Source organism: Thalassophryne amazonica, chromosome 4, assembly GCF_902500255.1.
Source record: "Thalassophryne amazonica chromosome 4, fThaAma1.1, whole genome shotgun sequence".
Lineage (NCBI taxonomy): Eukaryota > Metazoa > Chordata > Actinopteri > Batrachoidiformes > Batrachoididae > Thalassophryne > Thalassophryne amazonica.
This window is the reverse complement of record NC_047106.1, coordinates 83,261,237-83,285,824: the sequence shown is the minus strand read 5'-3', so window position 1 is coordinate 83,285,824 and position 24,588 is coordinate 83,261,237. Positions and strand designations below refer to the sequence as shown.

Below are 24,588 nucleotides of genomic sequence, written 5' to 3'. Positions count from 1 at the left end.
TTTAAAATGTTGACACAGAAAACCTGAAAAGCCTACTTTTAGTACACAGAAAATTCACAAGAGGTATCAATAAGGGAATCGATAAGGAATCGGATTGATAAGCGGAATCGATAATGGCATAGTTATCGATAACCAAATCGGTAACCAAACTGACAAGCCTTTGTGGTACAGAAGGTATTGAGGTCAGTACTGGTACCAGTGCACCACTCTCAATTTTCCATCCCATGGTCTCTGCCGGAGGCAGCACAGGTTGCTGTTGGTCTTCTTGGTTCCACACAGATGCTTGGTAATGTGCTCTCTGTATGTGAAAAGACAGGGCATCATGAGTTGGTGGTAAGGTTTCCAGTAAATGTGTCTGAGCAGAATGTTAACCGTGCTCTGTCTGATGAAATGCAGTCAGTCTTAAAGACTTTGCAGATGAATGCCTCTGCACCTGGACAGGTGTGGTCACTGAGATTCCCTTTGCCAAGGTTTAACAGTAGGTTGTAGCATTCCTTGAATGTCTTAAAGCAGGATTTCTTGCTGTGACCAGCTAGAAATGATGTGGTGTTACAACCTATGATAGCATGAAATGCTGGAATTCCACTGAGTACATCATCTCCAAGACTTGCTGCTTGTGTGTGAATGGGGATGTACTTCAGTTTCTTCGCTGTTCCCATTTTCATCCAAACCTTCTTGCAGGACATCTTGTTGAAGTGAGTGAGCAAGTGAGTGAGTGATGCAACAACAATATGAATATGAGATATACAATGCTATATATTATAACCACCAGCTATTCACTGTATAAAGTACATATATACGTATCTACATATGTACAGTACTGGACAGAATACCCACACTACTACAGCAGAATGACAATCACAGACACATTTTGGTGAGGCCATTTCTCATTGTATTGTGAAAGACTTTTGTATATATACATATCATACACACCAGCTATTTACTGCACAAACTAATAACAAAGCCTTAATACTAATACCCCTGCTTGAGGTTTCTTCCTCAGAAGCAGTTTTTCCTTACCACTGCTGCTCTGGGGGTTAGTAAGGTTAGACCTTACTTGTGTGACGCGCCTTGAGGCAACTCTGTTGTGATTTGGCACTATATAAATGAAAATAAATTGAAATTGAAACTAGTACACTTATATACATATGAAGAGTACTGGAGGGAAATATCCACAGTACTACAGCAGAATGAAAGTCACAGACCCATATTGACTAGGCCATTTCTCATTTCTACTATTGTGAAAGACTTTAGTGTAGTTATGAAGTGATAATCAAAAGCCCTTCTGAACTATTTCTTAGCTACTCAATGAAAGCAGTTACCATGTACATTTTGTAAAAATGTTCAGAGCAGTTGATCCCTTGTGGTGTGCCTACAATAGCAGTAGAGTCCATGTGGATTTTCCAGAAGTGAAAGTGGGTCACAAATGGGAAGGTCACTATTGACTTTATGGGGCACAGGCAGGTAAACATACAGGCAGATGGAATTTCCTGCTGTGCATTTCTGCCTGTCGCACCTCCTCCAGTGCCCATGGGTCAGCTGTAGGGTCATCAGCTAGGAACCACCATTCCTCAATGTTTCGTCCCTTTAATCCTGGAACATCTCCTGGTGGCGGGGCAGTGACAGGGATGTCTCCCTGTCACTCCCTGCAGCTGATAGCTGTTTCCCCCTGCGGCTGTAATTTGGGGTTAGTTGTTTTTTCCCCTAGCACTTGTCCTTCCTCCTCAGCCAGAGCCAGAAGTTGCCTTTTTCTGCCTCCTCTGTCAATTCTCTCACTGCTCTCTTCAATTTCCCTCCGGTCGCTCCTGCCTCCCTCAGTAGATGTATGATTGACAGCCCTACAAAGCCTCAGCATCCCACCTCGACTGGGTAGATGGTGGTCTTCCAGCCAGCTTCCCGACATTCGGCAGCCAGCTCGGCATACTTGGCCTTTTTGTGCTCAAACGCAGCCTCAATCCCTTCCTCCTGTGGGATTGTCAGCTTGATGAGGTGCACCATTCTTGCATTGGTAGACCACACAACGATGTCGGGACAAAGAGTTGTAGTGATGATCTCTGTAGGGAACTGAAGTTGCCTGTCAAGATCAACCCTCCTGTCCCACTCCTGGTCAGGAGAAAAGGGTCTTGATGTTTCTCTTTCCCTGGTGTATCTTTGTCCCCCACCCTCCATGACAAGTTGTTCTCTGTTGATGGTGACTTTTTGTTGTCCTGTCGACACCTCTCCAGCACTTCAGCTAGCTTCCTCAGGACCTGGTCATGGCGCCATCTATAACAGCCCTGAGAGAGCACAGCCTTGCAGCCTGACAAAATGTGCTGAAGACTTGCCTTGTAGGCATTGCAGAGGTAACAGCATTCTTCTTTCCCAAGCTGCTGGTGGAGGTTGTGGGGACAGGGGAGGGTGTCATAGGTTTCACGAATGAGGAAGCTAAGCCTTGCCTGTGGAATCTTCCACAGGTCTGACCAACTGATGTTACGGTTGACAACTCCCTCCCAAGTTGTCCAGCTTCCTTGTCGGCCCTGTGACACTGCCTTGATCTCTTCCTCCATCCTCGTCACCTCCGTCGCCACCATCTCCTTCCTTGCCTTGCAACTGGCTTTGGACCAGAAGCGACGCGCCTCTCTGCATCCTAGTCCTGCTCTCCCTACCTGGACTCTGCCGACATTCTCCTGATGTTGCAGCCTAACGACAGTTCGCTCAACTTCAATTTGGCGTTCCACTTTCGTCCGGTAGGGACCTTGACATTAGCGCTCCTTACTGACTGATCAGTGGACTCTCTTAACACGAGAACTAAATGTAGAGGTAAATGTCTGTGATTATTTTGAAGCTTACTACAAAGTCTCTGCGTTGACAAACAAACAAATATTACAATTTAGGACAAAAAAGTTTTAATGTTCTCTTTATCAGTTTGATGTTCCAAAGCAGTGCAGTCATGGAAGGTCATTGACCTCTTCCTAAAGATCATGTGCAGAATGAAATTTCAGTGATTTCTTTGTGAAATACCTAAGTATATAAATAAAATAAAATTTCTAAAAAAGTCTACTGCACAAGGATTCAGATTGAAACACATTGAAAACGTGGTTAAGCCTGGATGAAGTCATACCTGCAGGACTAATTTCATAATCAGTCAAAGGTCACAAGGTCAGGTAAGGTATTTTTCATAGACATGATATTTAACAACAAGATATTATCTGAACTTGAGACACATTTTGAAAAATGATTAGGAACTCAAAGTTCAACGGAGCAATCTGAAAGGTCAATGACCTCTCAAGGTCACCAGAGGCCAAGCACATCCTGGAAAGTTGCTTATTACAATTCAAAATATTCAAGTCTAGAAGATTGGACAAGTATGTAGGCATTTTGTAGATTGTGAATGAGCTCAGATTGATAATTCATGCTCAAAGTGGGATTTTTTTAGTCGGGTCAACAGGTACAAAGTTCAGTGACATCTCAAGGTCACCAGAGGAAAGATACAGTTTGGCAAATGGCAGATTTGGAATCAGCACACCCAAATTGACAAAATAAGACCATTTGCCAACTTTTCTCACATTTGCCTGTATTTCTTTAAAGCTCACTCTATGGTAGACGGAGGCACAAACTGAACGAAATGGCACAAAAAATCTGCCCAGTGGGGAAAAAACCACAAACCGGACAACTTTGCCGTAAAAAGCCACAAACCGATGGTAGACAAAGCCGCACACCAGAAATGACACAAAATGATTCAATCCACCGACATCAATAGCCTTTTTGCTTAACGATTCCCTTGCCGGTCCTTCAGAGCGGCTATAGTTTTTGAGGGTGTTTGTCGGGACAGTTATCATTTCTCTATGTTGAATGCAGACCCTGCAGCGGGTCTGTAATCAACTGCTTCTGCAACTGCTCCACTTTGAAGCTTGAACCAATGAAGCAGTACTCCGACCCGCTGCTTCATTGGTTCTCTGCTTCGATGCTTTTCAGAAGCAGCAAGTCCGCTTCTTAACCCCTCTCAAAGCCATTTAAAGCTGTCAATTATGAGTCACTTTTTTGCTGATGAAAGTTACTAACTGGGACTCTTGTCTTGTTGCAGGCAAGAAACGAGAATCGTCCTCCGTTCAGTTCACACAGCTCCAAACACTGTGCCGCTCTCCGCCGAGTCAAGTTAGAGTCCGGCTGTAAAGCGAATCGCTGTTTTAAATCAAATGAGATGTCTTTCCAAATGTTGTAATACAAACAAACTACAATCGACTAAAACGTTTTTTTCCTCCTAAAATGAGACGTCCTGCATTCTTATGAATTACATTGATGTTGACGTGCAGCCAGCTGAGCTCAGCTCAGATGTATGGAGTGGCATTCATACCAGTATCTGAAAGGAAGTGCTTTTGACAAAAACAACAGATTTTGTTTATTTCTATTTATGTTCAGAGATCAAGGATCCAGTGACCAATTTCATGTTTATTTACTTTAAGACTCAATAAAATGTTGTTGACATAGAAAACCTGTAAAGCCTACTTTTAGTACACAGAAAATTCAGGTATTGGTTCAGGTATTGATATTCAGGTAAATAGAGGTATTGATAAGGGAATCGGATCAATAATGGCATCAGTATCGATAAAATTTTATCAATACCCATCCCTAGACCTAAATGACATGATGACATGCTGAAGAGCTTCGCTCGTTCATGTCCGCAACATGTACATATTAGAAAATAAACACACAGATATATCTAACAGCACTAATTTGTATGTGAAGTCCTCTCACCATACAGCTGCTGCACTGCGATGACATCATCCCAGCTCAGCACCAGGCTCCGGCCGAGCTTCCTGTAGTATGGCGACATCAGCGCATGACGGACAGGAGAGTGCTCCAGTCCCAGAGTGTGTCCAATCTCATGGGCAGTCACTATGAACAAATTGTGTCCCTTGTGTCCATTTAGTGTCCACCTCTCTGCCATGTCAAAATGGGCTTCCCCCCTGCGAGGCAGGAACGCGTGAGCCAAAGTACCCCCTGGAGGTTCAGAGAGGAGAGCAGTTATACTTTTACCAGCAGCAGATGATCAAGTAGTTCACAATTCATATTTTATATTATTTCAGTTATTTTTATTAAATAGTGAATGTAGTAGTGCTATATGTAAAGCTTAATGCAAAATAATAAAATAATATACAGCTTATTGTATAATATATGCTCCATCACACAGGAAGTTATCTAAATCAGTTTCTTTGCTGGAATTATTTATCAAAATAGTTAAACATACTGTTGATTTAATTATTATTTGAGTAATCATGTTTAACTATTTTGATAATTAAGCAAGTTTGACTTATTCTAGCTTTTCTTTTTTAACAAACTGAATGAACAGGTTTAGAAAATTAATGAATTAGTGATGATGACCATTTTAAAACTTCTCTGCATCAACGAAGACAAAGTGGTTTAAACATCTTGTAAACCACTTAAACCATTCTTTAAAAATGTATAATAGAGATAAGTAATTTATTGGTTCCTCTAAATGTCTTCAAAATTAACAAAAGTCTAAGACTGTCTTTAATTGGTTGTAATTTGAAACAGTCTGGTTTTGATTAGGTTAAAGTTTAGTTCCACCACTGGTGTACTACAGGTTTTAGATCCCAGGACAGCTGGTTCTCAACAGACATTAATTATCGTGGACGTCAGGCGAGAGCAGACTGTGTAATCAAACCGTAATCTGGTTATTGACAGGTCAATGTGTGTACATAAACAACACCATTTGTTAAATTTTGTTTGTTTAGGAAGTCTCTTTGAGCTCACGATTTGTTGTTGTACAGCTGCTATATGAGAACACAAGAGTGATGGGCCAGTCACACAAACCAGTCATCACAAGCACATCAGTGTCACAACTGTGGAGCTCAACCAGCAAGAACACTGCACCCACATTCAATCACCAATGCTAAAGACCTGCTTGAATGGCTTTTATTATTATCGCTGTTTTCATTATGATTCATGAATTTTCCAGATTAATTGTGTTAATGCCTGACCTGGGCCATCAAAAGCATTGCTTGCCCCGTCATTGTGGTCTCCCTCATAAAACGCCAGTCGAATGTCAGCAGGACCTTCTAGGGCCTCCTGGAAGACCAGGCCTGACACATTGCTCCACAGCTGAAAGGCGGTGTGTACCCCCATCCGTACAGAACCAAGGGACAGGTGGCGAGGCCAGTTGACTATTTGATAGGTCAGGTGATGCTTGTACCACTTATCACCTAGAGTACAGTAACAGGAGTCAACAAAGAGAAGAAACATGCACAGATGACAACAACAGCTTTCACAGATAATTTAAAGAGGGTGAGTGGATTTATGGCAGAGTAGGTGGACCTGTGGGTTAGGAGTTGGCCTACCAGTATATAAACAGGGGTTCAGGGGTACTAGGGGTTATCTGTCTGTTTGTATGGATGGCACTTCTTCTATATTGTCTCAGTCCACCCAGCTATAAATGGGTAGCAGCCTTTGCTGGGGAAGTAACCGGCAATGGACTGGCTTCCAGTTCAGGGGGAGTTGTAGATTCACTTCATGGTAGGGTATACAGGGACAGGAAAATGGGAATTGGTCGTCTTTCTGGGTGGTTGCCATCCAGAGCCTGGGGAAGTTCCAGTGTGTGGTGGATGGGGCAATATGTGATCATTATAGGTTGAAACCTTCTGGAGTCCACAGACTCACTGGCATGTCCAGGTCATACCTTCAGAAATTCCCCTTTAAAGGGACTTGCATATCATATAATGTGAATGTTTTGCACATCAAAATGTTCAGAACAGCCTCAGCCTTCTGCATGTGAGACATATATTTATCTGGAATAGAACAGAATACAATAGAGCCTTTACTGTCATTGCGATATATACATACAACTAAACCTGTCCTCTGCATTTAACCCATCCTAATTACAGTTAGACAGAATCCATCCACTGGGCAGCCACAGTCTGGTGCCCGGAGACCAACTCCAGATGTAGACGCTGCCTTGGTCAGGGGCAGAGAAAGGAGCAGACCCTAAATAAGCATGAACATGGGAACATTAAATACAAGATACAGTCGTATGCAAAAGTTTGGGAACCCCTGATAATTTTTATGATTTTCTTTTAGAAATCATTGGTTGTCTGGATCAGAAATTTCAGTTAAATATATCATATAGCAGACAAACACAATATTTGAGAAGTGAAATTAAGTTTCTAGTATTTACAGAAAGTGTGCAATAATTATTTAAACAAAATTGGGCAGGTGCATAAATTTGGGCACCCTTGTCATTTTATTGATTTGGTAAGTTCACTGACCCTTGACCCCCTTACACAAATGAATCCAATCAGGAGAAAGGGTATTTAAGGTGCAAAGAAGGGAAGAAATGCAAAGAAGGGAAACATTTGCAAATGTTTCCCTTCTTTGCATCTCTTCTAATGAGTGGCAACATGGGAGCCTCTAAACACCTCTCAAATGACCTGAAAACAAAGATTGTTCAACATCATGGTTCAGGGGAAGGATACAAAATGGTATCTCAGAGATTTCAGCTGTCAGTTTCCACTGTGAGGAACATAGTGAGGAAATGGAAGACAGCAGGCACAGCACTAGTTAAGGCCTGAAGTGGCAGGCCAAGAAAAACCTCGGATAAGCTGAAGAGAAGGATGGTGAGAACAGTCATAGTCAACCCACAGACCTGCTCCAAAGACCTACAGCATGATCTTGCTGCAGATAGTGTCTCTGTGCATTGTTCAGCTATACAGCGCACTTTGCACAAGGAGACGCTGTAATGCAGAGGAAGCCTGTTCTGCGTACATGCCACAAACAGTCGCTTGAGGTATGCTAAAGCACATTTGGACAAGCCAGTTTCAATTTGGAATAAGGTGCCATGGACTGATGAAACTAAAATTTAGTTATTTGGCCATAACAAGGGGCGGTATGCATGGCTGAAAAAGAACACAGCATTCCAAGAAAAACACTTGCTACCTACAGTAAAATTTGGAGGTGGTTCTGTTGTGTGTTGGGGGGTTTGGCTGGACATTTTGGCGTTTTCTTTTCTTTGCTCTCCAGGTGGTATGCAAACTGTTTTTTTTCTGTGGAGAAGGTGCTGGCAGAAGAATCCTTCACCCTCATCAGCATTATTGGCTGCACTTGTGGAAGATGTTCACGTGCAGGCCTAATGACTTGCAGCACCTGTGGATGATGCTCACGTGCAAACTTAAAGACTTTCAGCTGAAGCAGATAATGAGATAGCGTTCTGCATTTAAGCCATGAGTGATTCGAGCAGAATTGCCGGGAACTCGACCTTGTGACGTTCGTTTGTGAGACGCTGAGGACCGCGCCTGGGTTTGACACATCATGCCTGTGAAGGAGGATGGGTGAGGGACACATGCTGTCAGCACACATCAGAGGTGATTATTATCTGAATAAGTGTTAACAGTAATTTGGTATTTTGTTACGCAGTATATTTGAACATTGATGAGAATTGTGCAGTTTGCTTCTCACTGCCGTGGCATACGGAATGATGATCCTCCACCTCTTGTGAGAAGCTGCTCATTTACATAAAGCTTAAATTCAGACCTGAATGTGTTGCTGATAGTGTGTGCCTCTGAAGGATATTTGTTGTAGCTCTGTTGACTTACCTCACCTTTTCCATCCTTCACAGAGTCAGTTTGTCGTATCCACCTGGGGGGTGTTCGGCGGTGAGTCTGGGTCCAGAAGCGCCGGGCTTTGATCCATTTGGGAGCTGGAGAGCGTGCCGTCTTTCACCTCGCCAGACAACCGCACATTTATGTTGTACACAAATTATTGCACAGGAGGGAAATAAAAACTGCTTTGTTTTTGGAACCGCTTTCTGGTTATTTAGCGCTGGGTTCGGTCAGATGTTGGTCCGCTCCTCAACACGCGTCTGCACATAACAGGTTCCATCATGCTTTGTGGCCGTGTGGCCAGTGCAGGTACTGGGAATCTTGTTAAAGTTGAGGGTCACATGGATTCCAGTCAATATTAGCAGATTCTTGAGAACAATGTTCAAGAATCAGTAACAAAGTTGACGTTGCGCCGGGGCTGGATCTTTCAACAAGACAGCGACCCTAAACACTACTCAAAATCTACTAAGGCATTCATGCAGAGGAACAAGTACAACATTCTGGAATGGCCATCTTAGTCCCCAGACCTGAATAGTATTGAAAAGCTGTGGTGTGATTTTAAGCGGGCTGTCCATGCTTGGAAACCAACAAACCTGAGATGTTTTGTAAAGAAGAATGGTCCAAAATACCTTCAATCAGAATCCAGACTCTCATTGGAAACAATAGTAAGTGTTTAGAGGCTGTTATTTCTGCAAAAGGAGGATCTACTAAATACTGATGTATTTTTCTGTTGGGGTGCCCAAATTTATGCACCTGCCTAATTTTGTTTAAGGAATTATTGCACGCTTTCTGTAAAACCTGTAAACTTCATTTCACCTCTCAAATATCACTGTGTTTGTCTGCTATATGATATATTTAACTGAATGTCTGATCCAGACAACCAATGATTTATAAAGGAAAATCATGAAAATTATCAGGGGTGCCCAAACTTTTGCATACAACTGTATCATTTGGCTCCAAACCTAATAATATGAAATTTCAGAACTTTAGAAGTTCAGGTCCTGGGTGATGGCTCACCATCACCTAGGACCTGAGGAGGAGACCACGGGGAAGACCCAGAACCCCCCCTATCAGAGGTGGTTAATGTGGCCTCAGAAAGGGAAGCTTGGGGTCCCTTGCTGGTGCTGTTGCCCCCACAACCCAGTCCTGGATAAGGAGATGAAGATTAGTGAAGAGTAAGACCTGTGTTTGGGTGGGAGTATACAGCTTCTAATCTGATTCTGAGTGACACTGACCATATTTAGCAATGGTTCTCCTCATCCAGCAGGCAATGCCACACTGACAGGAAGTCAATGTGTTAGCTCACAGCTGGGCAAACTAACCAGCACTGTGAGTCCATGCTTCACTAAACAGCTCACGTCAGAACATATCTGTGGTTTCTTACATTAAACAAAACTACATGCTGCAGACACAATGTCACATTTGTTCAGAGGAGGAAGAAGTAATGTATATTTTGTACTTTAGCACACGGTGACATTTATCTATAAAGCAAGGGGTGTGTGTGTGTGTGTGTGTGTGTGTGTGTGTGTGTGTGTGTGTGTGTGTGTGTGTGTGTGTGTGTGTGTGTGTGTGTGTGTGTGTGTGTCACATATCTCTCTGATTGTTTGTCAGATCAGCCTCAGCTTTAAGATATAGCTTGCACATGGCACCATGATGTGCATCCTTTATTATGAAAATTTTGACAAAAGTAAAGTTATTTGCCAGGCATGCCAAATGGAAGTGAAGCATTGCAGAAATACCACTGTATACAAATGTGAGAAGTGAGCTTTAGTCAGCACAGAGGGTGGACATTACAAGTGACACCACTCTTAAAGTTTGCCGATTTTGCAACAACATGCCAACACATGCACATTCATGTTGGTAAGAAGTCTTTAAAATGTAGCCAACATTTCAAAACAAATACTGTTGCCTGACTGTCTGCAAATCACCTCAACAAATTCGTACTTATTACAATATTCCACCACACATACGCTTTACCTCAAAAAAGAAATCCAACCAGATTGAGCCTTCACAACACTTTTAAAAATTATGCTGTTGCATAACTGTTTTTGCTTTTCCCCAATGGCCAAAAAAGTCATGACTGGAAACACAAACACACACACACATATAATGTATGCTGTCAGCCAAGCAGCAAACATGGGCAACAAGCAGACAGAGAGGCTGCAGGAAACAATTATTAGATAATGAACATTTTGCATGCAGCAGCTGCACAGGCAGTCGGCTTGCTGTGTCCCTGGCTGAAGGAAAGCGAGCGAGATACCACAGAGCTGACAAAAGACTGAGTGAGCACTTTTGCCAAGGCTGAGAAATCTGTTGTGTCAACATGCCTCATAGATTTAATAATGATTTATGGTTTTTGGCCTCATTTTCACGATAAACACCAAAATATTGGTATATGACATCTGTTACAGGTTAGTCCAAAGCAGTGTTTTGGGAATTTAGTTTTTCAGTAATCTTCTGACCAAACATTCCATTTTCAACCTCCTTGGCAGAAATAGGTAATGGACTACAATTTCTGTAGAGCTTTTACATCTGATACAGACACTCAAATTATTTTATAGTTAGTGACAGAATGATCAATTAGGCCAATTACACACAAGCTTTCATAACTGACCTTGGCTGACGTTTGCACTCACATGGCCATTTTTAAAAATTATTCACTTATATGTGTGTGTGTGTGTATATATATATATATATATATATATATATATATATATATATATATATATATATATATATATATATATATATATATATATATATATATATATATATATATATATCCAATCCAGTTTATTTGTAGAGCACATTTAAAAACAACAAGGTTGACCAAAGTGCTGTATAACAAAGACATAAATAAATAAAATAGATACATGTTAGACAACAGTGGCAACAATATAAGTCTTTACAACAGTAAAATCATCAACTCTCTAGTCAAAAGCCAAAGAAAACAAATATGTTTTAAGGCGATATTTAAAGGCTAGAAGTGAATCTGCCTGCCTGATACAGAGAGGCAGGTCATTCCACAATCTGGGACCATATCTTCATTATTAAATTGTTGTATTACATGCGTTTAAAATAAACAAACAAATAGTGTTATATAATATGCTATCAGCTGTCATATGCATATGTCGTGGACATAAATGAGCGAAGCTCTTCAGCATCTCACCATGACATTTAGGTCCTTCAGACTTTATTTTGAGTAAATGCTTCAGCAGAGCATTAACTTGGCAAATCCCCGCCTTTTTAAGCATTTTTCTTTATTTGCTTCTCACATGCCTGGAAAAGCTCCTCCCATCTAACCATGTCCTTTAGGTCCTTCAGACTTTTTTTTAGTAAAATGGTTCTTGGGAGCATGAGCATGACTAACACATGACCCCCGCCTTTTTAAGCATTTTCCTTATTTTTCCTTTCAGCTTCTGGAGGGGCTCTACACCCACACTCCCCACCTTTTTTAAGCATTTTTCTTTTTTGCTTTTCAGCTGACCCCCCATTTCCAGCCCTCTTAACCCCCTGCCACTTTAAGCATCTTTTTTATGTAGATGTAAATTAAGTTTCCAGCTAGCTGACAGTAGGGCTGTACAATATGGCCAAATTATTGTATCTCAATATTGCCATATAAATTGTCATGTAAATGTCACTTATATACATGCTGCCCATATTCTAGAGCCGCTTAGGTGGGTAGGGAGAGTTCCCATGGGATAAAAAAGCTTTTCAACCTACCATCCCTGGCAGGGGCGTAGCACCAAATTCTGGGCCCTAGGTACTAGCCATATTGAAGACACCCCCCCCCCCCCCCCCCCCCACACACACACACACACACTCTTATGTTCTTTTTATTAACGCAAACACCAAATTTCTAATGCGTAGTCAAACCAGGTCTAAATCATGTATACCTTAGATCACACCTGGGAGTCAGAATCCTTTTTAAAGTTGGGGGAGCAATATTGAGTTGGGGGGTCTGGGGGACTAAATTGCACCAGTTTCTAGAAAAACTGCAATTTGGTGCATTCCCGTCTGTTAAAATGCACAGGAAAAAACACCTCTTTCTGTCAGATCCCGTTTGGGGGGAGTGTGTGGGGAGCAGCGTGCCGCCTGTGCGCCTGGACTAAACCATTGTACAACTGTGCAGGGGTGGGAAGGGCCCTCAGAGATCTTACAATATTATTGTTAGAGCAGAATTATGTTTTGCAACATTTATACATTCATTCAAATTATATTCTTTTACAACATGAATTGTATGGACATTAATAACATGCAACACAAAAATGTATTTAATGCCAGTTTTTTGTGCCCCCCCCCCATGCTCTGGGCCCTGGGTACATAGTACCCTTTACACCCCCACCCCCCATCCCCAGTCCGATCCAATCCCTGGTTCTCAAGACCAGGCACCTAAGTGGCTCTATAATCTTTTTTTTTTTTTCTTTCTTTCTTTCTTTCTTTAAAGATATTTAGGTGGGCAGCATGGTAGCTTAGTGGTTTGCACTGTTGCCTCACTGCGAGAAGGTCATGGGTTCAATTCCCACCTGTGCCCTTTCTGTGTGGAGTTTGCATGTTCTCCCTGTGTTTGCGTGGGTTTCCGCCGGGTGCTCCGGTTTCCTCCCACATCCAAAGACGTGCAGGTTAGGTGGATTGCTTGCCTCTACTGGTGGTTGGCTCTCACTGCGGTATTGTATCACTTCCTGTTCCGGAGCACAGCGGTGTTTTTCTGTATCTGTTAGCTGTTAATCTGCGCAGTTAGATTGATCTAGTTATCTAGATTACGATTTGTTTCCCAGTGTAATCTTTACGTGCCTTAACTAAAGCACTCCTTCTGCTGAATCACCTCTAAATTATTTAGACATTATTCACTTTGCGTGTTTTTAGGAATCCGCTAGCTTAGCGTAGCTACTAGCTCTTAGCCGATTTAGCATGGCGGCTTCTCCTGTCTCTCCCGCACTTTTCTGCTCTGGGTGTGAAATGTTTAGTTCTTCCTCGGCCTCCTTTAGCAGTAACGGTACTTGTAATAAGTGTAGCTTATTCGTAGCTTTGGGCGAATTGGAGACTCGGCTCCGCACCGTGGAAAATTCTACAGCTAGCCAGGCCCCTGTAGTCGGTGCGGACCAAGGTAGCTTAGCCGCCGTTAGTTACCCCCTGGCAGATCCCGAGCAGCCGGGAAAGCAGGCTGACTGGGTGACTGTGAGGAGGAAGCGTAGCCCTAAACAGAAGCCCCGTGTACACCGCCAACCCGTTCACATCTCTAACCGTTTTTCCCCACTCGACGACACACCCGCCGAGGATCAAACTCTGGTTATTGGCGACTCTGTTTTGCGAAATGTGAAGTTAGCGACACCAGCAACCATAGTCAATTGTCTTCCGGGGGCCAGAGCAGGCGACACTGAAGGAAATTTGAAACTGCTGGCTAAGGCTAAGCGTAAATTTGGTAAGATTGTAATTCACGTCAGCAGTAATGACACCCGGTTACGCCAATCGGAGGTCACTAAAATTAACATTAAATCGGTGTGTAACTTTGCAAAAACAATGTCGGACTCTGTAGTTTTCTCTGGGCCCCTCCCCAATCAGACCGGGAGTGACATGTTTAGCCGCATGTTCTCCTTGAATTGCTGGCTGTCTGAGTGGTGTCCAAAAAATGAGGTGGGCTTCATAGATAATTGGCAAAGCTTCTGGGGAAAACCTGGTCTTGTTAGGAGAGACGGCATCCATCCCACTTTGGATGGAGCAGCTCTCATTTCTAGAAATCTGGCCAATTTTCTTAAATCCTCCAAACCGTGACTATCCAGGGTTGGGACCAGGAAGCAGAGTTGTAGTCTTACACACCTCTCTGCAGCTTCTCTCCCCCTGCCATCCCCTCATTACCCCATCCCCGTAGAGACGGTGCCTGCTCCCAGACTTCCAATAACCAGCAAAAATCTATTTAAGCATAAAAATTCAAAAAGAAAAAATAATATAGCACCTTCAACTGCACCACAGACTAAAACAGTTAAATGTGGTCTATTAAACATTAGGTCTCTCTCTTCTAAGTCCCTGTTGATAATTGATCAACATATTGATTTATTCTGCCTTACAGAAACCTGGTTACAGCAGGATGAATATGTTAGTTTAAATGAGTCAACACCCCCGAGTCACACTAACTGTCAGAATGCTCGTAGCACGGGCCGGGGCGGAGGATTAGCAGCAATCTTCCATTCCAGCTTATTAATTAATCAAAAACCCAGACAGAGCTTTAATTCATTTGAAAGCTTGACTCTTAGTCTTGTCCATCCAAATTGGAAGTCCCAAAAAACAGTTTTATTTGTTATTATCTATCGTCCACCTGGTCGTTACTGTGAGTTTCTCTGTGAATTTTCAGACCTTTTGTCTGACTTAGTGCTTAGCTCAGATAAGATAATTATAGTGGGCGATTTTAACATCCACACAGATGCTGAGAATGGCAGCCTCAACACTGCATTTAAATCTATTATAGACTCTATTGGCTTTGCTCAAAAAGTAAATGAGTCCACCCACCACTTAATCATATCTTAGATCTTGTTCTGACTTATGGTATGGAAATAGAAGACTTAACAGTATTCCCTGAAAACTCCCTTCTGTCTGATCATTTCTTAATAACATTTACATTTACTCTGATGGACTACCCAGCAGTGGGGAATAAGTTTCATTACACTAGAAGTCTGTCAGAAAGCGCTGTAACTAGGTTTAAGGATATGATTCCTTCTTTATGTTCTCTAATGCCATATACCAACACAGTGCAGAGTAGCTACCTAAACTCTGTAAGTGAGAAAGAGTATCTCGTCAATAGTTTTACATCCTCATTGAAGACAACTTTGGATGCTGTAGCTCCTCTAAAAAAGAGAGCTTTAAATCAGAAGTGCCTGACTCCGTGCTATAACTCACAAACTCGTAGCTTAAAGCAGATAACCCGTAAGTTGGAGAGGAAATGGCGTCTCACTAATTTAGAAGATCTTCACTTAGCCTGGAAAAAGAGTCTGTTGCTCTATAAAAAAGCCCTCCGTAAAGCTAGGACATCTTTCTACTCATCACTAATTGAAGAAAATAAGAACAACCCCAGGTTTCTTTTCAGCACTGTAGCCAGGCTGACAGAGTCAGAGCTCTATTGAGCTGAGTATTCCATTAACTTTAACTAGTAATGACTTCATGACTTTCTTTGCTAACAAATTTTAACTATTAGAGAAAAAATTACTCATAACCATCCCAAAGACGTATCGTTATCTTTGGCTGCTTTCAGTGATGCCGGTATTTGGTTAGACTCTTTCTCTCCGATTGTTCTGTCTGAGTTATTTTCATTAGTTACTTCATCCAAACCATCAACATGTTTATTAGACCCCATTCCTACCAGGCTGCTCAAGGAAGCCCTACCATTATTTAATGCTTCGATCTTAAATATGATCAATCTATCTTTGTTAGTTGGCTATGTACCACAGGCTTTTAAGGTGGCAGTAATTAAACCATTACTTAAAAAGCCATCACTTGACCCAGCTATCTTAGCTAATTATAGGCCAATCTCCAACCTTCCTTTCTCTCAAAATTCTTGAAAGGGTAGTTGTAAAACAGCTAACTGATCATCTGCAGAGGAATGGTCTATTTGAAGAGTTTCAGTCAGGTTTTAGAATTCATCATAGTACAGAACAGCATTAGTGAAGGTACAAATGATCTTCTATGGCCTCGGACAGTGGACTCATCTCTGTGCTTGTTCTGTTAGACCTCAGTGCTGCTTTTGATACTGTTGACCATAAATTTTATTACATTATTATTATTATTTTTTATTATTATTTAAATGGGGAATCTTTAAATGGGGAATCTTTGTCACAGACTAAGTTAATTATGGAGTTCCACAAGGTTTCTGTGCTAGGACCAATTTTATTCACTTTATACATGCTTCCCTTAGGCAGTATTATTAGACGATATTGCTTAAATTTTCATTGTTACGCAGATGATACCCAGCTTTATCTATCCTGAAGCCAGAGGACACACACCAATTAGCTAAACTGCAGGATTGTCTTACAGACATAAAGACATGGATGACCTCTAATTTCCTGCTTTTAAACTCAGATAAAACTGAAGTATTGTACTTGGCCCCACAAATCTAGAAACATGGTGTCTAACCAGATCCTTACTCTGGATGGCATACCCTGACCTCTAGTAATACTGTGAGAAATCTTGGAGTCATTTTTGATCAGGATATGTCATTCAAAGCACATATTAAACAAATATGTAGGACTGCTTTTTTGCATTTACGCAATATCTCTAAAATCAGAAAGGTCTTGTCTCAGAGTGATGCTGAAAAACTCATTCCTGCATTTATTTCCTCTAGACTAAACTATTGTAATTCATTATTATCAGGTTGTCCTAAAAGTTCCCTAAAAAGCCTTCAGTTAATTCAAAATGCTGCAGCTAGAGTACTGACGGGGACTAGAAGGAGAGAGCATATCTCACCCATATTGGCCTCTCTTCATTGGCTTCCTGTTAATTCTAGAATAGAATTTAAAATTCTTCTTACTTATAAGGTTTTGAATAATCAGGTCCCATCTTATCTTAGGGACCTCGTAGTACCATATCACCCCAATAGAGCGCTTCGCTCTCAGACTGCAGGCTTACTTGTAGTTGCTAGGGTTTGTAAGAGTAGAATGGGAGGCAGAGCCTTCAACTTTCAGGCTCCTCTCCTGTGGAACCAGCTCCCAATTCAGATCAGGGAGACAGACACCCTCTCTACTTTTAAGATTAGGCTTAAAACTTTCCTTTTTGCTAAAGCTTATAGTTAGGGCTGGATCAGGTGACCCCTGAACCATCCCTTAGTTATGCTGCTATAGACTTAGACTGCTGGGGGGTTCCCATGATGCACTGTTTCTTTCTCTTTTGCTCTGTATGCACCACTCTGCATTTAATCATTAGTGATCGATCTCTGCTCCCCTCCACAGCATGTCTTTTTCCTGGTTCTCTCCCTCAGCCCCAACCAGTCCCAGCAGAAGACTGCCCCTCCCTGAGCCTGGTTCTGCTGGAGGTTTCTTCCTGTTAAGAGGGAGTTTTTCCTTCCCACTGTAGCCAAGTGCTTGCTCACAGGGGGTCGTTTTGACCGTTGGGGTTTTACATAATTATTGTATGGCCTTGCCTTACAATATAAAGCGCCTTGGGGCAACTGTTTGTTGTGATTTGGCGCTATATAAAAAAAATTGATTGATTGATTGATTGGAATCATTAAATTGTCCGTAGGTGTGAGAGTGGGTGTGAATGTTTGTTTGTCTGTTTGTGGCCCTGCGACAGACTGGCGTCCTGTCCTGCTCTATGACTGCTGGGATAGGCTCCAGCTCCCTGCGACCCTTAATTGGACTAAGCGGTTGAGGATGAGTGTGTGATATTTGTGTATGTATGTATATGTATATATATGTATATATGTGTGTGTGTGTGTGTTGGTGTGTGTGTATATGTAAATATGTATGTAGACGAAGACACGGTGTTCACTTGATATGTTTATGATAATGGGATTTGAGTTTGTGTTGTTAAATGTGTTTGTAGCATGGCCCAAGCAGAGGGTCACCCCTTAGAGTCTGGTCTGCTTGAGGTTTCTTCCTCAATACATCAGAGGAAGTTTTTTCTTACCACTTTCACCTGTGTGCTTGCTCTGGGGGTTGGTAATGTGTATGTATGTATGTATGTATGTATGTATGGGGTGGGCGTTTATAAGCTTTGCTTTTGCTCACCCCCTTTTTGGTCACACATGTCACTGTGGAATTGTCTTGTGTATCAGTTTTTGTTATTGTTGAGTTTGTGTGCCAAAATAAATAAGTTCAAGTTCAAAGGTTCATGTTCATATTTAGGTGTACCTTAGCAAACACTAGTAGAGTTCCACCTTAGATTTGGAATGTATAATAGAAGATATACCTTACTGAATTTTCATATCAATATGATATACAATATGAATATGATTTGACACAAAGTGCAGCAATAGTGAAAATTAAACATTCTTAAACAAAACAGTAATAATACCACACTCACATTGCACTCATTATTAGGTTAATACTGTGCCCTCCAAAAGTATTGGAACACTTGGAATTTCACACATTTTAATTTGTTTATGCCATTTTAAATTCAAGAAATACAAAAAAAAAAGAATAAAAATTTCTAAAATTATCTTCCTCAAACTGAAAGCAAATCTCTAAAACTTGATAAAACCTGTAAATAATAATCAGTTTTATTGCCAGTTTTCTTTAGACAAGTCAGGGGATGGAAACATGAACATTTCCAACTCAATGAATATGTCTTGGACTTTATTTACATCAATTATGAAGAAATACAAAGTTTCTTTCACCAAACATCAGATCTAGGCTTTATCTCAAATGTACTTCTGTCAATTGTAGCTGAACTTTCAGGTCTTCTTTTTAAGAAAATCCTTCTCTACATCACTCCATCAGGAAGCTGGTTTTCATAGTTTTAATTAATTTATATTCAAGTTGTAGAGATTTGCTTTTAGTTTGAGTTAAGGAAGATAATTTTACAAAAAAATGTATTTGAATGGAATAAACAAATTAAATGTGTGAAATATCCAAATGTTCCAATACTTTTGAGGGGCAACTGAGAAACACTGGGAAGCAGCATCTTACATCTCATATACGAGGTCTATTAGAAAGTATCCCGACCTTATTTTTTTTTTCAAAACCATATGAATTTGAATCACGTGTGATTACATCAGACATGCTTGAACCCTCGTGGGCATGCGAGAGTTTTTTCACGCCTGTCGGTTACGTCATTCTCCTGTGGGCAGTCTTTGAGTGAGGAGTCGCCCACACCCTCTCGTCGATTTTTTTCATTGTTTAGGAATGGCTCAGAGACTGCTGCTTTGTTTGATCAAAATTTTTTCAAAGCTGTAAGGCACAACTGAGTGGACACCATTCGATAAATTCAGCTGGTTTTTGGTAAAAATTTTAACGGCTGAGAGATTTTGGTCTGGTAGTGTCGCCGTAAGGACGGCCCACGGCGCCTGACGGCGATCTGCGCTTCGAGGCGGCAGCGTCTCGCCGTTTCAAGTTGAAAACATCCACATTTCAGGCTCTGTTGACCCACGAAGTCGTCAGACAACAGAGAACTTTCAGAAGAAGTCGGCATGAGGAGTTTATTCGGACATTCCATTGTTAACGGACATTTTGTAATGAAAGAATGTGCGGGCAGAGTCGTATGTCGGGCCGGACCCGACCGCGGGGGGTCGCGACAGGAAAAACACCTCCGTTGGAAACCTTAACGGGCAAGTTGGAACATGCCCAGGCTGTTAAACAATTTCTCAGTTACTAACTTGTTGAAAGCCATCAAAAGCCGCCTGAATTTTACAAATGGTTTTCAACACGGAGGTGTTTTTCCTGTCGCGGCGCACACAGATTCGCCGAGTTGTCACGGAAACAACTCAGCGAATTTGCGCGCACGTCTTTCATTACAAAATGTCCTTAAACAGTGGAATGTCCACATAAAGTCCTCATGCCGGCCTCTTCTGGATCTTCTCTGTTCTCTCACGACGTCCTGGGTGAATTAAGCCTTAAATTAGGATGTTTTCAGGTCAAAACAGGCCGACGACAGCGCCTGGAAGCGCTGCAGGACGTCCCGCTCTGTGAGAAGTCCTTACACCAACAGAAACACCCCATAATCTCTCATCTGCCGTTAAACTTTTCACCGAAAATTAGCTTAATTTCTCGAATAGTGTCCACTCGGATATTCCTCACAGGTCCAGAAAAAATTTTGATAAAGCATCGCGCGCCGTCTGGAGCAGCGTGTGAAACAAAGGAATTCAGCCGAGAGGGCGGGACCACATCTCACTCAAGGCCTGCCCACAGGGAAATGACGTCACCGACACACGTGAAAAAACTCACGCATGCGCACGAGGGTTCAAGCATGATTGGTGGAATCGCACGTCATTCAAATCCATATAGTTAAAAAAAAATAAAAGGGTCGGTTTATTGTCTAATAGACCTTGTATAGTGCAGCAGATAAGAAATATTTCGAGTGGAATCCTGCAAAGGGTAATACAAGCAGCAAATTTGGCACAAATAATCCATAGACATTAACACTTTTTTTCAAAAAACTGATTGGCCACTTGAATTTTCAACAGGCAGCCAGGTAGGGGTCAATTGAAGAATTACTCAGGGGTCAAAATTAAAAGATGCTCCAATCATATAGAAAACTACACCACATTATTTGCCTGATCATAAAGATTCCAAAAAGGTATAGTTTGGACAATCTGTGCCTGAATGTTATGGAGTTATGAGGTAAAAAGCAGCAAGAATGTGACAAAGGTCAGTTTCAGTTTGTACAGGGGTCAAAAGTTAAAGTTGCTCCATTAATTTTGCTCCAGCTGTATTTGTGCTGAATTTGATGCTTGTATCACCATTTGAATGATTGTTTCAGTTATCTGCTGCATCAAGGGCATAGGTTTGGTCTCAGCTTTGGTAGGGACAATACCAAAACCACCTCCCCCCACCCGGCCCACCTGCCCACCACCACCACTCCCTAACCCACTCATACCATTAGATGCACAAGTACAGCATAATACATAACATATGACGTCATAATGCTGAATAATTTAACACTTTATTTACATTATTAAGTGTGTAGGCAAACAAAGAAATAGCTTATATAACAAAATTGCACCCAAAATCACAAATCTATTCTACAGGCCTACACCTGAGAGAACAAGACAACAACAACAACAACAAAAAAAGTTTTTGCAACCAAGATATATAATCTATTCTCTTCATCAATAATGCAGTTGTAGGTATCTGGCAACCTAATTTGCCAAAAAAAAAAAATCAGTTTCACAAACTATACTACTGTATTCTCAACAAGTATACAGTCCCTATTTTAAAATTCCTAAATTTATTTAAACATTCCAAACAGATGCCTCCATCTGTCATTCACAGACTCAAACTGTTGGCCTAGCTCTTCAAGATTTATTAAGTCAAGTGCCGTTTGATGCACATGGCACACACTTACATTGTTAAGGCGCTGCTGAGTCATGGTAGACCTTAACCAGTTTTTTAGCCTTTTCAGTGCACTAAAGCTTCGTTCAGCTTCAGCAGAGGCCACAGGGACAACCAACAACAGTCTAACAAGCTTCTCAACCTCATCAAACAAGCCTCTTACTTCACTATGCATCCCTCTCAGGATATGCATTTATTTCCTCTAGGCTGGACTATTGTAATTCATTATTATCAGGTTGTCCTAAAAGTTCCCTGAAAAGCCTTCAGTTAATCCAAAATGCTGCAGCTAGAGTACTGACGGGGACTAGAAGGAGAGAGCATATCTCACCCATACTGGCCTCTCTTCATTGGCTTCCTGTTAATTCTAGAATAGAATTTAAAATTCTTCTTCTTACTTATAAGGTTTTGAATAATCAGGTCCCATCTTATCTTAGGGACCTCATAGTACCATATCACCCCAATAGAGCGCTTCGCTCTCAGACTGCAGGCTTACTTGTAGTTCCTAGGGTTTGTAAGAGTAGAATGGGAGGCAGAGCCTTCAGCTTTCAGGCTCCTCTCCTGTGGAACCAGGTCCCAATTCGGATCAGGGAGACAGACGCCCTCTCTACTTTTAAGATTAGGCTTAAAACTTTCCTTTTTGCTAAAGCTTATAGTTAGGGCTGGATCGGGTGACCCTGACCATCCCTTAGTTATGCTGCTATAGACTTAGACTGCTGGGCGGTTCCCATAATGCATTGAGTGTTTCTTTCTCTTTTTGCTCTGTATGCACCACTCTGCATTTAATCATTAGTGATTGATCTCTGCTCCCCTCCACAGCATGTCTTTTTCCCGGTTCTCTCCCTCAGCCCCAACCAGTCCCAGCAGAAGGCTGCCCCTCCCTGAGCCTGGTTCTGCTGGAGGTTTCTTCCTGTTAAAAGGGAGTTTTTCCTTCCCACTGTTGCCAAGTGCTTGCTCACAGGGGGTCGTTTGACCGTTGGGGTTTTTCCGTAATTATTGTATGGCTTGCCTTACAATATAAAGCGCCTTGGGGCAACTGTTTGTTGTGATTTGGCGCTATATAAATAAAATTGATTTGATTTGATATCTGCAGCTTCTCCAGTTGACATGAATGTATGCTTTGAGTGAAACATTGAAAGCTGAACCCTCAAATTCTCCCTATCCATCTCTGGATACTCTCCAATCACATCACTCATTTTCCTGTGAGAAGCACATTCTCAACTTGCTTGAGTTTCTCCAAGTCTGGTTGGTTAAATCGATCCTTAAACTGAATGTCCAAACAGTCCAACACCTTGAAAAATTCAATTCTGTAGTATTCTTCTGGTGTCTCAGACTTACGGTGACTAGCCCCACCAGCAAATCTTTTGGGGGGTTTTCTTTGGTGAGGGATTTCAATTGGTTCAATTCCCAGAGTATCAGCTATTAACACTGCTTTCTCAAACACCTCTGTAAACTTCTCCTCAGTCCTTTTCTGTTGAAGAGTTGAGCTGACATAGCCAACAGCAGTCTGCATACCTCTAATTGTTTGGGAGCAGTTTTGCTGAGACCTGCTTAAACACTCTAGCTCTCCGAGCACCTCTGTGGCTACAAGCAGTCCAAGAACAGTCTTGCCCTTCTGAAAGTGTTCTAGGAGACCATTGGCCCTAGTGCCAGTGTTAGAACTAACTGAAGCCATTTCCTCCACACTGGTCAAGACAGCCTCATACTGACTAAGTACTATTTGAACAGCTTGACCACGTACAGTCCACCTAGTTGGACACAGAGGTTTCACAGTTCTGGTATGCCCCTCTGACAATGTTTGATCAGCCAATATCCCTTTGAACTTCCCTGACTGGTTGCTCAGTTTTCCAAGTTCATGGACCCACTGTAGTGCATCACGTAGTAAGGGAGAGGCACTGCATGCACACTGTGTAATAAGATTGACACAGTGTGCTCCACAGTGCACATGCAAAGTGAGTGGCTGTTTCTCCTTAAGCAATACCTGTGCCCCAGAGAACCTTCCTGCCATATTGGCCACACGTATTTCCATTGTGGTCCATATTGACCTCGCAAGCCTGAGATAGGAAGGTATAGTCTCAGGAGCACATCAAGCGCTACCATGGCCATTTGCTCACCGGTTGTCCCTGGTATATCATATAATCCAACAAATACTTCCTGTGGGATTAGGTCTTTCTCCACATACCTGAAGCATATTGAAACCTGCTCTTTGCCCTGTATATCCTGAGTGCCATCCATTATAATTGAAAACTGAACTACTGGGAGGGACCTGATTGTTGAGGCAATTTCTCTGACAATTGTGTTGCCAAACAAAGTTAAGTATTCATTTTGGCACTGCGGACTGACATAATCATGACAACGGGTAAGCCAAGAAGTCAGAAGCAGGTCATCTTTTGCGTGAAATTTGAGAAGATGATAAAAATTCCCTTGATTCACATCATGTCCTCGAAAAGCAAGTCCCTGCCTTGCAAGATACCTCACACATCCCATGATTTCTATGAGACAGTGCCTTGCCTCCTCCTGTGTTTTTGCCACTGCACTTGATAACTGGGTATGAACTGGAGTTTGCTCCAGTGCATTCACAGTGACAGCATGATGGTGTGCTTTGCTGGCTTGATGGCGATTAAAGCTGTCAGTGGCATTTTTCCAGTTACCAAAACCATTTAAGCAAAATGCAGGGTCATTCTTTTTTTCCAGAGTGGTGTTTTTGATTGTGAAAGCCTTGACACACTCAAAACAAAGAACTTTTTGTAGTGTGGGACTATAATGCAGCCATGGGTAGCGATTATACCACTTTGCCTGAAACCATAGCTTCTTGTTTGGCAGTTGCTGTACAACAATGAATTTTGGATCAGGCTGGTATGGTTTACTCCCCATGTCCAGGACACTGCTACACTGACTTGCTTGAGGGTCACTGTCACTCATGCTGACTGCCTCCTAGAGAGCAAAAAAAAAAAAAAACTTAACCTGGTCTGTATTCACAGTAGCATGATTTTATATAGAGTAACACTAACAACAAAGTAGGTTGA

General features: G+C 41.8%; 1 protein-coding gene across 1 annotated transcript in view; it reads right to left on the bottom strand.

Moving 5' to 3' along the window:
* mmp28 (matrix metallopeptidase 28) overlaps window positions 1-24,588 on the bottom strand; it is a 177,117-nt gene that overhangs the window by 85,660 nt on the left and 66,869 nt on the right. The window contains exons 4-5 of the mRNA XM_034168183.1: window positions 5,982-6,203; window positions 4,735-4,980 (exon numbers count right to left, since the gene is read on the bottom strand). Of these exons, the coding sequence (XP_034024074.1) occupies window positions 4,735-4,980; window positions 5,982-6,203 (468 nt within the window). The remainder of the gene's footprint in view (window positions 1-4,734; window positions 4,981-5,981; window positions 6,204-24,588) is intronic.